This window comes from Sinocyclocheilus rhinocerous, unplaced genomic scaffold, assembly GCF_001515625.1.
Source record: "Sinocyclocheilus rhinocerous isolate Xijiao unplaced genomic scaffold, SAMN03320098_v1.1 scaffold921, whole genome shotgun sequence".
NCBI classification, from domain to species: Eukaryota; Metazoa; Chordata; class Actinopteri; order Cypriniformes; family Cyprinidae; genus Sinocyclocheilus; species Sinocyclocheilus rhinocerous.
The window spans coordinates 573,731-590,445 of record NW_015640057.1 but is presented as its reverse complement, the minus strand read 5'-3'; the positions used below and the strand labels follow the sequence as shown (position 1 = coordinate 590,445).

General features: G+C 37.6%; 1 protein-coding gene across 1 annotated transcript in view; it reads left to right on the top strand.

The window, feature by feature from the left end:
- kif21a (kinesin family member 21A) overlaps positions 1-15,667 on the top strand; it is a 60,152-nt gene extending 44,485 nt beyond the window's left edge. Inside the window, exons 24-34 of the mRNA XM_016568444.1 lie at positions 1,526-1,583; positions 1,678-1,732; positions 1,972-2,183; positions 4,131-4,262; positions 6,362-6,498; positions 7,356-7,530; positions 8,583-8,747; positions 8,837-8,954; positions 10,362-10,532; positions 12,917-13,116; positions 15,095-15,667. Coding sequence (XP_016423930.1) covers positions 1,526-1,583; positions 1,678-1,732; positions 1,972-2,183; positions 4,131-4,262; positions 6,362-6,498; positions 7,356-7,530; positions 8,583-8,747; positions 8,837-8,954; positions 10,362-10,532; positions 12,917-13,116; positions 15,095-15,185 — 1,514 coding nt within the window. The 3' untranslated portion in view covers positions 15,186-15,667. The remainder of the gene's footprint in view (positions 1-1,525; positions 1,584-1,677; positions 1,733-1,971; positions 2,184-4,130; positions 4,263-6,361; positions 6,499-7,355; positions 7,531-8,582; positions 8,748-8,836; positions 8,955-10,361; positions 10,533-12,916; positions 13,117-15,094) is intronic.
- The last annotated feature ends 1,048 nt before the right edge of the window (positions 15,668-16,715 follow it).

The following is a 16,715-nucleotide window of genomic DNA, read 5'->3' as shown; positions in this document are numbered from 1 at the left end:
GCTTTTTCCCATATGCGTCTTAAGCAAGACGCAGTACGGACCCCCCAATACAGTAAAACTGCACATTTTAGAGTGGCCTTTTCTTGTGGCCAGCCTAAGGCACACCTGTGCAATTATCATGCTGTCTAATCAGCATCTTGATGTGCCACACCTGTGAGGTGGATGGATTATCTTGGCAAAGGAGAAGTGCTCACTAACACAGATTTAGACAGATTTGTGAACAATATTTGAGAGAAATAGGCCTTTTGTGTACATAGAAAAAGTCTTAGATCTTTGAGTTCAGCTCATGAAAAATGGGGGCAAAAACAAAAGTGTTGCGTTTATAATTTTGTTCAGTATAGTTAATCAAAGTCTTCAGGATTACTTGAAAATAACAAGCATGTGCGTTGGAGCAGGTTTGGAACTGACGTCTGCAGGAAGTTAAGCCCTCCAAGGAGCGGTATTGGCTACTCCTGATCTAGGAGTTGCACCAACTAGTTGATTAGTTCTGCCACTAGTTGATTGGGTGTTGGGTGTTGGGTCTGTGTTGACTAGTCATGGAGTTGTGTAAGCCAATGTCTCACTATTCTTGGGAGCATTTGGAATCAGTCTTGACTCGGACTCGACCCTCCAATTGTCTCTGTCTTGACTCGCACTCAACCTACTCAGGTCTGAGTCTGTACTTGGACTCAAATGAGCTGGTCTAGACTACAACGCAGAACTCTATGGTGTGTTTAGTTTGTGGTCTCACCATCAGCATTAAGTCTGGTCCACATTGCAGCTTATGTTGCCCAAGAACCACCTGTTTAGACTGGAAGAGATCGTCTAAACCATAGGTCTTCAACCCTGCTCCTGGGGACCAACCATCCTGCAAAGTTTATTTCCAACCTGCTTTAGCACTCCTGGCTTGTGACTTTACAGGTGGCAGTAGCCACACTCTCTCTGTAATGAGTGCATGGGTCTACCTCTTCGGACTAACCACAGACTAGCGGTCACGTCCGCAGGTGCATGAGACTTCTGTTCATCTGTCCTCACCTCCTCTACCGGTTCTTACCATATTAAAACATCAATCCCCAGCTAGCAACCAGCTACTTATTAGCATTAACATACATCAAAGTTTGGCAGCAGGAAAACAAGCGTCTCTACCAGACCATGTACGACTAATGTTTTCCCTCCTTTTTGAATGGTTTACCATTTGTGCTCCCTCATTCCTCTTCTCCACAACATTTTTTGCTCTAACTTTGATGATAGCCTCTTTCTGGTCACAGCTGATATCAGAAACCGGTTTGGATCAGCGTTTCACGGCAACTAAGGAAACTAGCATGGTAGCGCTATGCTTAATTTATCCTCATTTGCTTTTTTTTTTTTTTTTTTACTACCACATTCTCAAAAGCCTCTTTTCAACATCACAGATAACAGCGTTGGCGTGATTTTGCCTTAATTCAACAATTTTGCAAGTCCTTCCAAGGAATTCTTCTGATGTAAATTAAATGCCCCATTTGTGGTTCTTTTAATGTACACTCTCTTATTTCTTTTTCTACATTAGAAAATGGTGATGACAGTAGTAGCGACGAGTCGACCCTAAGTCCTGCAGTGGAAGGAAAGTAAGTTAATCTGCTAATGACAAATATGTTTGTTTTCATTACTGTGCTTCATTGAATGAGCAAACCTAAGTCAATATCTTTTCCCATAATTCAGCACCCTGGCCTCAGACCTCATGAAGTTATGTGGCGAGACTAAATCTAGGACTAAGGTATGGGAGAAATTACCTTAATTTTACCTTACCCAAAGCTTGGTTATCAAGCGATTTTAGGTGCAAACCATTCAAAGGGTGATCCATGAGCTAGGATCAATGTGACCTTTATTGAGACCCCTAATCTCAGTTGGACTGAACCTAATAAGTAACTTTGGATGAAAGCTTTGCTAAATGACAACCAATTCCTGTTCCTTACTTAACTAACCACGACCATTTGTTTTGCAATAATTGCAAAGGCCCGAAGAAGGACCACTACTCAGATGGAGTTACTCTATGTAAACAACTGTGACTCTGGCCCCGACACACCAACAAGAGACTTCTCCGTTCCTCTACACCCAATGGCTGAGACATTCGAGGGAGCTGGAGACCTGGAGTCAGCTGGAAATACAGTCAGAGATCGGGACTACATGCTCCCTGCTGCTGGCTTGTCCTCTAGAATGGGCAGTATGTAAGTATATAGTAATCTTAAACCTTGCTGACTAAATGCTGAGCGCTTACTAACTGCTCCACCTCACGTCATGCATGAACTAGCTACTCCTGTTTTATGTTTACTTTACAATGTTTTTTCTTTCACTAAATGTTGTACCTTGTTAGGGCTGATCTCATCTGGTCACTTTCAGTTTACAGTAGCTGTTAATACAGATAACATCACCGAAGGTCTTCTCTAATATAGGGTGTTATTCACTTGAATTGCATTGCGGTTCCACGTGTTCTGAGTGGCTAACAACACTAAACAACAAAACTTTGTTTGGTACTGATGGTAAAAACTTTTGGACCTAACTATTTTATTATAATAACTTTTATTTCTCTTGGAACTTGGACTACTGGATGCTAGATGACAATAGCATAGTAAGCCATGGGGACTACTTATCTAGCGGGAAGAGCTGTACACAGTTTTTACAAGGGAGTGTGGTCAAAAATAACACAACTGTGATGATCTACAGCAACAGGCTGAGACAAGTTGTATTAAGTAAATGACAGGCAGACATCTATGTTGGAAATCTGAATAGAAATGTCTGACAAGCATTCCAAACATTTTAAGTTGCATGAAAGCGTTTTACTTTTTTCCCATTTACAAGTTGAAAAAACCTGAATAATCACATTTCACTTGAAAGGTTTACCAGCTGTGAAGAATTTTTCAGGTTTGCTCTAACAGTTTGCCAGAAGTAAGGGATATTTTCAAAATATCTGTTTGTCAGAAGTAGCAGATATTTTCAAAATATCTGTTTGTCAGAAGTAGCGATATATTCAAAAAAATCTGTTTGTCAGAAGTAGCGGATATTTTCAAAATATCTGTTTGTCAGAAGTAGCGGATATTTTCAAAATATCAGTTTGTCAGAAGTAGCATATATTTTCAAAGTATCTGTATGTCAGAAGTAGCAGATATGTTCAAAATATCTGTTTACCAGAAGTAGCCGATATATTCAAAATATCTGTTTGTCAGAAGTAGCATATATTTTCAAAGTATCTGTTTGTCAGAAGTAGCAGATATGTTCAAAATATCTGTTTACCAGAAGTAGCCGATATATTCAAAATATCTGTTTGCCAGAAGTAGCCGATATATTCAATCTGTTTGTCAGAAGTAGCAGATATTTTCAAAATATCTGTTTGTCAGAAGTAGCGGATATATTCAAAAAATCTGTTTGTCAGAAGTAGCAGATATTTTCAAAATATCTGTCAGAAGTAGCATATATTTTCAAAATATCTGTTTGTCAGAAGTAGCAGATACGTTCAAAATATCTGTTTGTCAGAAGTAGCCGATATATTCAAAAAAATCTGTTTGTCAGAAGTAGCGGATATTTTCAAAATATCTGTTTGTCAGAAGTAGCGGATATTTTCAAAATATCGGTTTGCCAGAAGTAGCGGATATATTCAAAAAATCTGTTTGTAGCCGATATATTCAAAATATCTGTTTGTCAGAAGTAGCCGATATTTTCAAAATATCGGTTTGCCAGAAGTAGCCGATATATTCAAAATATCTGTTTGTCAGAAGTAGCCGATATATTCAAAATATCTGTTTGCCAGAAGTAGCCGATATATTCAAAATATCTGTTTACCAGAAGTAGCGGATATATTCAAAAAATATGTTTGTCAGAAGTAGCAGATATTTTCAAAATATCTGTTTGTCAGAAGTAGCCGATATATTAAAAAAATCTGTTTGTCAGAAGTAGCGGATATTTTCAAAATATCTGTTTGTCAGAAGTAGCAGATACAGTATATTCAAAATATCTGTTTGTCAAAAGTAGCATATATTTTCAAAATATCTATTTGTCAGAAGTAGCAGATATGTCTTTTATTATGCATGCTGGCCATTTTATGTTTGTGTCTTTTTTTTTTTCAGTACTTGTGTTTTATTTTATGTTTCTGTCTTTCACGTTGCAAATGGATCTTAAAGTAGCAGCTCTGGCAACAGACTTCCAGCAGGTGGGCAAAAGAGAGTCCTGGAACCATCCCCTCTGTCTCGCAGGAAGACTTATGACAGGGGACAATCCCTGGCTGACAAGGCCAAAGCCAAAGAGATCACACAGTAAGAGCTAGCACTCCCCAGTGGCAGAAAGTTACTACTGCAGTTTTTGGAGGTTTTGGTGTCTGCCTGTTTGTGTTGTTGTTGTTTTTTTAGATCTCCTTTGAAACAGAATACTGCAAACAGTATTGTATGTAGAAAGTTTGGCATATAAGATAAGAAAAAAAATCAGGTTTTGAAGAAGCATGTTCTCTGACTCTTACCCTAACACGTCAAACAAACGCCACTTTACTTTGCAATAATCACACTACTGGCTTTATTAAGAATGAGAAGAATGAGAATTAATCGCATATTGTGTACAGCTCAGAAGGGGGTCGAAACTCCAATTTAGACAAATGATTGTTTTCAGTAATCCAGAAAATGGTATTTACATGGCATTTTCTAATTCAGAGTATTGTCAATAGTCGTGTTATTAGCAGTCCACATAAAAAGTGGCCACAAAATGCCAAATTGGCTTTGCTTTGAAAGTACAGTAGTCATAGATTTTGCCCTGCAGAACTTGTCGCATGGTAGTCAATGAACAGTAGTCTAAAACAAATAAGTGTCCTTACAAAATTAAATGTCTCTAAGGGGATGACCAGGCCAATGTTTTTCACCACAAGACGGAAACTAAAATCCTTCTGTTGACCTGCAGAGTGATATACCAGTTCAGTTATAATATTTTCTCTAGAACTTACATAACACAATGTAAACTGAGGCCACGAGAAGTTTTTGCCTTACAAATGCTGACTACTCTGATTATTTGCATCTGAAGTGTTTTGGTTTTTAATTTGCATTTAAATTAGACTATTTTCATATGTTAATTGAATAACAGATTTCTCTGTGTGTGGGTATTTGTGAGTATGTGAATGTGCATGTATTTAAAGTGTTCCCTTTCATGGGAACACGCGATGTCTCCGAGGGGGCAATCAGCGTGCACTGCGAGCGTTTTCCAAGGAAAAAAATTAAAAAATAAATCAATGTATGCTTCAGACACGGGTCACGACGAGGCGTCCCCATAGCGACCCCTAGAGGACGCAGTGTCTCGTTCCCTACTCAGGGAACCATGGTTACATAAGTAACCTGAGACGTTTTCAGTGGTTATGGGAGGAGCCTAGAGTGAGTTCCACCCTGTGGGCGGGACCCAGCATAATGTCTCCATGCATCTGACAAGACTGTATCAGTAAATCATAGTCTGTAGGACCAAAGTGGGCAAAGTTAACATCATCATCTGTTCTGGTTTAAAATTTGGGAATGTGTATTTAAACTGCTTTTAAATAGAATTTTTATATCGACAGGAATTAGGGTGATTATTAATTAATTAATTATTGCCAAATTATGTAATAACATGTACACAATTAATATATATTTGTAACATATATATATACTAGAAAATACATGAATGTGACTATAAATGAGATTGTTTGGGTTTAGGTTTAAATTTTATTGTGCTTCAGTCTTTCCCTGTTCTTTTCTCAAACAAAAGGGATTTTACAGGCCTCTCCACTCCAATTCAACTTTCTGATTTCTTTTAGTTTTTCTATTTGGTTTTGCATCAGACATGTTTTTTTCATTGCATGTAGATACATTTCTGGACAGTATTGGCATGCTTGCCCTGTCGTACTTGTTTCATAAACTATTTTTGAAAAATCATACAGTGCCATAAAAGAATTTGTCTTCTTCATGGTATTCTCTTTTTGATTGTTTGTTTATTTAGAAAACCTCCTGACAAACGTGGGTTTTTTTAATTGTTAATTGTTCATAAACATTGAGCTTAGCTGATGTTAGAGATGGCTACAGTTTATTGAAAGTTTGTCTGGTATTTTGTTAAAACATCCTGCATGAGATTCTGATTTGCTGTGGGAGAAATGTTGGTGGGATGGACACTTCTGGAGATATTACCACCACTCAGAGTCTTCAAAACTACGCTTTGTTTTGCCTGTTTCCATTGTCTAATACATTTGATTACATGAAATATATAGATAAATATACAGGTAAAGAGGTAATCAGGAAAGTATTTTTATGACACTGTTTGCTGCAATGTTTGGATAGAAGACAATGTCTCGATACACAAGATTTAATGGAGGAATCTACTGATTGTTGATTTTTTTGACATGCGTCAGAGGTGTCATCAACCCTGTTCCTGTGTCGAAGAGCAGTCGTGGTGGCTCACTGCAGTGTATTCATATAGCCGAGGGTCACAGTAAAGCTGTACTGTGTGTTGACTCCACAGATGACCTCCTATTCACTGGGTCAAAAGGTCAGAACACCGTTCAACATTCATTATATAGTTTATGCTAGTATGATTATGTTGTGCTTATCCAACCAGGTTGCTTTAGTAAACACAACAGCAGGCAAAGAGACAATACAGTGACAATACACTGAGCATAGTTAACATAACATAGCATGAAAACAGTTCATGAGGGTGGGTGAGAAATGTATGGGGGCAAGATCATGAAGGCCCTGAATGTGATGATAAGAAGAATCTTGTATTGAATATGTAAGTGAATGGGTAGCCGATGTGGTCTGCGTAGAGTAGAAGTTATGTGGAGAGAGTTTATTGGTATGTGAGAACCCTAGCGGTGGAGTTCTGAATGAATTAGAGCTTATTTATTGTTGTGATAGGTAAGCCATAGAAGAGAGAATTGAAGGAGTCAAACCAGCACTCCAGCAATATTAACACTGTCAGCACAGAAACAGGATGCAAATTGAAAAGGACCAGCAATAAGTAGATCTATTTTATCAGTGTTGAGTTTGAGAAAAAAATGACTACTCATCCTCACATTTATGTCATCGATACAAGCCGATACAGAGTTTGTGGGGAAAGGAGCAGTGCACTGAGAACAGATGTAAAGTTGTGTGTGTAGCAATGGAAGTTAAAGCCATGATGAACAGTCAAGGCCCAAGAACAGAACCCTGGGGAACACCGTGTGAGACAGAGGCAGTACTGGAGATGTGGGAAGTGGTAGGAAGTGAACCAGGATAGGGCAGTTCCAGAGTTACCAAGAGCAGAAAGTTATGAGATTAACCCTTCCAGTTCCTTAATTTTTTAGTACTTCTTAGTAAGAATAATTGGTCTAACCACTTTTTATAAACTGGCCCTGTTTCCGCTTTCAGACCGGACTTGTAAGGTGTGGAACCTGGTCACGGGACAGGAGATCATGTCTCTAGGCGGCCACCCCAACAATGTGGTATCTGTGCGTTACAGCTCCAGCTTGGTGTTCACGGTCTCCACCTCCTACATCAAAGTCTGGGACATCCGTGACTCCGCAAAGTGCATCCGGACACTCACGTGAGTACCTGTCCAACCTAACGTGCATATCAAAGAAACTACAAGCATTCTTCAAATTAGGATTATCAGAATACCAATACCACATGTCATGTTTTTGAACACTTAATTACATAAGTGCAATTAAATGAAAATGTAGGTAACACTTTATTTTAAGGTGTCCTTGTTACACGTTACATGTGCTTACTATTATAATAACCATAAATTATGCATAATTACATGCAAGTAACACTAATCCTAACCCTATCCAATTATAAGTACTTTACATGTTCTTTAATATGTTAGTCAACACAACAAAATAAGTGTATTTCTTTAAAGCACAAAAAAAATTTAATTAAAAATGTGAAATGAAAACATTCTATTTTGACTTATTCAACAGCTTTGTTTGGGTCTTTATCAAATTTGCATCAGATGACCTTTGTTGGGGAAAGTTATTTTTAAATGTAATGCATTACAATATTGTGTTAATTATTTTTATGTAAAATAATGTGTTACATTGCTCTTGTGTTACTTTTTCTCATTTGTGCTGGGCTTGCTTGTTTATTTTTAATATAAAAAGTTATGTCTTTGGGAAATGTAAAAGCCCTTTCACACCAAAAGTGAAATGAATAAGCCTCAGGCTGAAGGAAATGTAAATTCACATCTGTACAGTAGAGGGTGCAGGAAAAAGAAAGTTCAGCACTCTTCAGCAATAAGAAAAAAAATCAAACATAAATGTTATGTTTAGTCATTTTTGCTTAGTATGGTTGAATTGGATCATCAAGGGTCAGCAACAAAGGCATTGTCAGTCAATAAATGGGAAAACAAAGTAAGTGGCGTTACTATTTGAAAAAGTAACTCAGATCTATTTAATTGTACTGTAAAAAAAGTAATGTGTTACTTTACTAGCTACTTGAAAAAAAAATCTGATTACTTAACTAACGTTACTTGTGATGCTGCTTGAGACAATGTTCGTAAAAACATGAAGTAATTAAAAATGTATTAATTAAATTTAAAATGGCCATTTGGTATTATTTATATTTTCTCAGTCTGTGATTGTGCATTTCTACCTTCAGATCGTCGGGTCTGGTGAACACTGGTGACACATGTGCAGCCAGTACGAACCGCACCGTGACCATCCCGGCCGGCGAGAACCAGATCAACCAGATCTTTCTGAACCCGTCTGGAACTGTTCTCTATGCTGCCGCAGGCAACTCTGTTCGTGTGTGGGACCTGAGACGGTATAAGTTTGGCCCAGCATCCTTTATTTCATTTATTTGCTACATCATATATCTAATTCTTTCACTTGTTTTCCATCTCTTTCTGTCAGATTTGTGTGTACCGGGAAACTGATGGGTCATCTGGGTCCGGTCATGTGCTTGACTGTTGATCAGACTGGGAATGGACAGGATCTAGTTATCACGGGCTCCAAGGATCACTACATCAAGGTTTGTATATTTATCTGCAGTGGTCATTTTGAAAACGTTAGCTGGCACTTTCCACAATTAGGGTGCAAAATGGAGCCTGAAATTCAATCTTCAGACCATTTTAACTATCATTCTCAGGAAGTCAAGTTATGAGCTCTTTTATTTTTTGTTTATTTTATTGAGGTTATTATTATCTTCATCTCTCTTACCAAAATTCTACACTCTAAAAAATGCTGGGTTACCCAGCACTGGGTTGTATTTAACCCAGCATTTTTTAGAGTGTAAGAGCCAGATTGACTAACTGCTTGCGCCAGAGCAGACAGTCTTTTGGCGTTAAAGTAGTACTGTCAGGATTTAAAGAATTAGCGCTGAAAAGGCGTGGACACAGTTATTTTTGCACCTGACCTTACTGAATATGCATTTGCTGGAGTTTCCCTTTCAAATGCAAAATTTATGGGAGGAGAGTATTAAAATGAATTACGCAACGCGATTTACTAATGTTTGCACTCATCAAATTACTGGTATTTGCACCATTATTTAACGGCCAAAAAAGCATGTCTTAAAGCAGGCGGCAATTTGCACTACTCTTGGTAGATTGCGCTGTCATTATTGTGTTCTTTATTGTGTGCATTGTTAGTAAATCACCTGCAGAATTTTCCCCTCCCATCTGCGCTTTAATGGAATTGCACTCTAACACTAATTTGCCCCGTTTAGTGAATCTGGCCCCAAATGTCTTAATATAGTTTGAAAACGACATACTACTAAAATTAAATACTGTTTAGTACTTTTAGTTACTCTTAGTAACTATAATGAATACACTGATCATTAAACAGATTATGCCAAAAGTAAGCTGTAAGATGTTATTTGTTGGAAGGTCACAATCTTGGGACAGGCTAGGATACACATTTATAAAAACCATCTACATTTCATTCTAACTTTTTGTAACAGATTATCTAACATATCTATTAGGTCTGCGAAAAAGGCAGTCCGGTACTAAAATCGCTCCCAGTTCCGGCGGTGCGAAAACGCCAAAAAGTGGGTAGTTCCACAATTAGTTCTGGTACTATGAAAAGGTTCCTGCGGTGCGAAAGGCCCTTTTGTGGCCTTGTTTTAGTTCAATCTTTTCCATGTTGTACTAAATACTTCCCTAATAATTTGTGGAAACAAATTCTTATTTCATGGCCACAACGTGGCCCTTACATGTTATGTGTGATGCTTTCTATACAACAAAAAGCATGTAAAGTTTATTTTGAGCCACATTTGTGTACTGATGTGATGCGCAGTGAATGAGTAAATGTACCTGTCCACTTCCTGTTACATGATATACTGATGCTGTTTGCAGTGGCCTTTAGACTGAGCATATATGGTCCCTATAACTTGAAATCTCAATATATATGATGTGATTAGATGTGTGATTTGTTTCTGCAGATGTTTGATGTGACAGAGGGTGCTGTAGGTAGTATCAGCCCCACTCATAACTTCGAACCGCCCCACTACGATGGCATCGAGTCCCTGGTGGTTCAGGGAGATTGTCTGTTTAGCGGCTCCAGAGACAACGGCATTAAGAAATGGAACCTGACCCGCAAGGACCTACAGCAGGTATAGCCACCTATACTGACAAAAGTATACATGAATACATGATTAAACAGTAAATATTTCTCACCAAATATGTATATGCAATCTGCTTGGAATTATAAATCATATAATTTACTACATGGCACAAGCTAATTGGCTGATTTTGCTGCGGATGCATTTGAGATTCGTCTGAAACCCTCCACCTCCCCCAGCACCACCTGTCTAGATCTGCTACATGATTTGTATACTATATGCCTACTCATCAGGGTTTCTGCAACTCCTTAAAGGAACACTCCACTATTTTTGAAAATAGGCTGCTTTTCCAACTCCCCTAGAGTTAAACAGTTGAGTTTTACCGTTTTCGAATCCATTCAGCCGATCTCCGGGTCTGGCGGTAGCACTTTTAGCTGTAGCTTAGCATAGATCATTGAATGTGATTAGACCATTAGCATCTCGCTTAAAAATGACCAAAGAGATCCCGGAGATCGGCTGAATGGATTCGAAAACGGTAAAACTCAACTGTTTGAGTTTTATCCGCGATGCGGATATAGATGATAGGCCATTTCTGCCAAGTACAAAAAAATCTAAATTTTTTATCTCATAATTATGATTTTGTCAATTTCGTATCTCAAGGTTGACTTCTGTCAATTTTGGCTTTTATGTTTGAAAAAAAAAACTAGAAGAAAAAAAAAAATGCACACACTAGGGGTGTAACGGTACACAAACATTACAGTTCGGTATGTACCTCGGCTTTGACGTCACGGTTCGGTACGGTTTCAGTACTGTTTTACTGAAAAATTGCTCTTTCTTTAAATAAATTCAATTAGAATTAAAATTTTCTTTAAATCTACTTCATAAAATAAAAAAAAATCTATAAAAAACTAAACTATAGGGAGCTCTTTACTATAAGGCTACAATTAACAACAGAGCCCAAACTTAAATTTAATTACTATTTGTTTTTAACTATAATAATCAACACTCAAATTAAAATTAAATTATAGCCTACCATTTCTATTTGCTGTTGAAATATAATCATTTACACAGTGGCTGTCATAACTTGTTTTATAAACGATTTATTTAAATATAGCCTACATTAAGTAATTAAGACATCACTAACAGGTAAAGTAAAATATAATAAGTATATAGTCTTATATTTTGTGAAATCTTCTCTAGACTTAATTTCTCTGGTGAACTGACGAGCTGTAGACACTGATGACTTGTCTGAGGTAAATGAAATGCTAAGTGACATTTTGTTTACCAATCGTTTTAATCACATCTTTCTGCAAGTGAAACACTGATTGAGCGATTACATGAGGCATGAGATGTTAATTCATGTAATTGGATGATTTTGCTGCGGATGCATTTGAGATTCGTCTGAAACCCTCCACCTCCCCCAGCACCACCTGTCTAGATCTGCTACATGATTTGTATACTATATGCCTACTCATCAGGGTTTCTGCAACTCCTTAAAGGAACACTCCACTATTTTTGAAAATAGGCTGCTTTTCCAACTCCCCTAGAGTTAAACAGTTGAGTTTTATCCGCGATGCGGATATAGATGATAGGCCATTTCTGCCAAGTACAAAAAAATCTAAATTTTTTATCTCATAATTATGATTTTGTCAATTTCGTATCTCAAGGTTGACTTCTGTCAATTTTGGCTTTTATGTTTGAAAAAACATTTCTATTTGCTGTTGAAATATAATCATTTACACAGTGGCTGTCATAACTTGTTTTATAAACGATTTATTTAAATATAGCCTACATTAAGTAATTAAGACATCACTAACAGGTAAAGTAAAATATAATAAGTATATAGTCTTATATTTTGTGAAATCTTCTCTAGACTTAATTTCTCTGGTGAACTGACGAGCTGTAGACACTGATGACTTGTCTGAGGTAAATGAAATGCTAAGTGACATTTTGTTTACCAATCGTTTTAATCACATCTTTCTGCAAGTGAAACACTGATTGAGCGATTACATGAGGCATGAGATGTTAATTCATGTTTATTTCACATTAAAACTAGTAGGAAAGAGGAAGGAATGCTTACACTCACCTGCGTACCGAACCGAAAGACCCGTACCGAAAATTTTCGGTACGAATACGTGTACCGTTACACCCCTAGCACACACACACACACACACACACACACACACACACACAAATTAAATTCACATTTATTCTAAAGTGTGGCTTAAGTGTCCAAATACTTCTTAGAGCCACTCTAGCAACATTATAATGCAAGTGTAGTAGCTTCCACAAGGACAATTAGCCAATCAGTTGATTAATCAGTGCTGAGGATGAGATCAGGAAGAGGCTAATTACCTCATCATGAAGTCAATCAATCAGGGCTCAAACTGTGTTTGTCCAGGATTTGATGAGTTGACATGTTGCTTGTCCTACAGCTGGTACCCAACGCTCATCGTGACTGGGTGTGTGCTCTGGGTGTCGTGCCGGCGTCTCCCATGCTTTTGAGCGGCTGTAGAGGAGGAGTTCTCAAACTCTGGCACACGGACACACTGAGTCCGATGGGAGAACTCAGAGGCCACGAGAGCCCCATCAACAGCATCTCAACCAACAGCAGCCATCTGTTTACTGCATCAGAGTGAGTGTTACACACACACACATCAAACTGTGGCTGGGAATCAAGAACTGGTTCTAATTCAGAACTAAATAGTGCATACTGGAGCTGAACTGGGTCATTTGCTCTGAAATCAGAGAACCCTCATTTCAACAGCTATTGTTGCAAAGCATATTCAAAGTAAAATACATCGGTATCGGTACTCGATATCGACAAGTACCAAAAATAAAAGTATCGGTATCGGGCGAGTACTGGAAAAAGTGGTATCGGTGCATCCCTAATTAAAAGTCTAGTAAAAATAACCTAGCTTTCCATATATTTTCCAATATATTAACACAAAGATTTCATTTCATTTATATGCACCGACATATATGGTAATAAACAATGATAGACATTTTATAGACATTAGACATTTTTCTACAAGATGTAATTTTGGTTTTGGGTGTCCCCAGAATGTGTCTGTTAAGTTTCAGCCCAAAATACCCAACAGATCATTTATTATAACAGCTGGAAAATGTTATTTTTGGGGTGTGTCTAAAAAAGAGCTGTTTTGGAGTGTGTCGCTTTAAATGCAAATGAGCTGCATATTCCCGCCCCGTCTCCAGAAGAGGGCGTCGTGTATACGTCTCTCTGCATTGCATATCTACAGCAGTAAACAGCCGGTAGAAGCAACATAACTGAGAGCGAGAGAACTGGTGTTTAGCCGTACATATGGGAAGCCAAATGCTCGAGCCGCGCTGACCTGCCAAACGAATCTCGCGCTACGAATGACGCAAACTAATCTCACAAGCTGATCAGTTAAAAAAGACTTAATGTACGCACACAAATACGGTTAAAACGCTAAGCACTATAACAACATGACATTCACAAAGGAGTCTGGAGTGATACACGTATTTAGGTAGATTTTGGGGCGCATTGCCTTGAAAAATGAAAGTAATCCACATCGTCCTCAGCAACCTCAGATGTTGGGAGAAAATGAAGACTCTTATGTTCAGTCTTACATCCAAACACAGAGCATCGGGATTGCTTGTGAGACATTGTTGACGTCACAGCCGCTCGAGCGCGGAGAAAATGGAGGACAGCGTACAACCGCTGAGGGCGGAAACTATAGTAATGCAGAGCTGTCAATCAGCCGCTGTGGGCGGGGCCTAAACAATATGACGTCACACTGCGAGAGAATCAAAACGGCAGGCCTAGTGAGACTGACTTGGTTTAAAGGGGATTAAAAAATGAGGAATGGGTGGATTTTTATCATTGTAGGGTGGTTGTGTTCACACACTGCCAACACACATTTATGTCCAAACACCATGTAAAAGTGGATTTTGCATAATAGGTGCCCTTTAACAAAAATAACAAACTGAAGCTGAAATGAAAATTAATTCAAACTATATAGACATATTTAATAATAATAATAATAATAATAATAATAAAACTTACCAAAACACACAACCAAATTTTCTAAAACGTTAACTGAAATTAAAACAGAAAATATAAAACTAAAAACTAATTCAAAGTATTAATGCAAACTATAGTATCTTAATGATACTAAGACAACACTGATGTGGACAGAAACTACAACAATACAGCATGACCACTGATTCAATAAAAAAAAAAAAGAGTTATTTTTAATTAATTGCTCACCAAGACTCATGAATTGGTTGGTCTGACAGTGTTATTACTGACTATTACTTAAAGATTTATATTAAATGTGTAAGATTTGTTGTAATCAATGGTGCTCAATAAATGATTTATGTATTTTTTAAATAAATAAATCAAAAACTGTTACAAAAAATATTATGCTTAATGTTTTAGTTTAATATATGTACTTGTTTTGTATACAGTTAGGATTCATTATTTGGAGGGGGTTTCCTCCTCAAAAGTACTAAAGCACACTGCTAGGATCCAGGATTGTTGCATAAAAGTGGAATCAGAACTATTATTACATTCTTTACAATTCCGTTACACATGGTCACTCTGACGCTCATCTGGCTTCACCCTGCAGTGACCGCACAGTGAAGATCTGGCGTGCCAGAGGAAGTCTGGATGGCGCTGCAGATGTGGCCGATGCGATCGACGAGGCCGTCAGTAACTGAAGACTCCTTCAATGCCAACTCAACTGCAGTGTTACCATGGTACCGCAGCTGCCAAAGACATTTGCACTTTGACCCCACTGATTAAAATCCAGTTGACATCCTCCACACACATCCCGACAGAATCTACTCAAATCGGAATCTTCTCACTGTGGTTCCTTTGGACGTTTCCCAGAGTTCATTGTGTCTTTAGTGATGCCCCACAATTAGGCAAAGTCAACGTCACATGCTAAATAAAGCTCTTTGTCCTTACAATAACCATGTCAGCTGGGTTGATTCTAGCAATCAAGAAGATGGCGGTGGAAACAGTCATGTTGACGTAGAGTTCTGTAGGACGTTTGAGGAAGAGGAACCGGATCTCCTGTAGCTGGCTTCAGTTTTCTGGTTCATGGGGCATTATGGAGCACTAGAGAGTCTAAGGACTAACTGGGTCAATCTCACTATAACATATCCAGGTCATAGTTCACCTCAAAATATTACAAAAGTAATTTTGCATGAAGGCTATTTAAATATATTAAAAATACATTCATACGTTTTTTGTTTTTTTTTTGCATTATGCCAATTGTGCGCATTTCCCCCCACAATTCTTAATCTGTCTGTCTGCCTAAAAAATTAAATGGCAACACATACCAAATTAACCCTTTTTTGGCAAATTATTTCTGCTAAATAACTCCTGTATTCCATGGAGGAGAGAGAGAGAGTGAATGAATTCCGAGAAAAAATATAAAAATGGAAAAAATGGCAAAATTATCCTATATTATTACTCAAAAGTTTAGAAGAATTGCTTTTTTTTTGCTTTTGATGGTTTTTTGGAAAAAATACTTCAAGGCTGCATTAATTTTTATTAAGAATACATTAAAACATGTTTTGATTTATGCTCATTGAATGTATAGTAGAGATGTAATGGTATGACATTTTGAAATCACAATTATAGTGACCTAAATTATCATGGTTATCAGTTTTATTACGGTACTCTTAAAATGGAAATGTTCAAAAAGTATTGACACATAAATTGTTTCACCAAGTTTTATATTTAAAATCAACAAACAACCAATAAAATGGCAAATGTCTCTGTAAATCCACTCTCTGATACTAGGTGGCGCTTATGGAGCAGCAGAATTACAGCTGATTCTCGTAACCTCCGTGGACAAAGCAGCATTGCGATTAAAACACTACTTTATTAGGTATTACAAGGAGCGAAGATGAAAACAAAATGCCATCGAATCTTTTCTGAAGATTGTCAGAACCTTCAGAGGTACATTCATATAATTAACTCATATATATATATATATAATTCCCTTAGCACTCTTTTACAACCTCCCAGCTTTCCGCCATGTTTTCACACAAAACGGAACTACTCTGAGACTGTTACTTAAAACTGTGCTTTATGCAGGATAGTATTTATTTATCATGAGTTATTCAAATCGTGGTAATCGAAAACGGTTTTAGTGATAATTACAATATGAAACGGTAATATTAACCGTGGGGAATTTTATCATGGTTTATCGTCAAACCGTTAATGATTCCATCCCT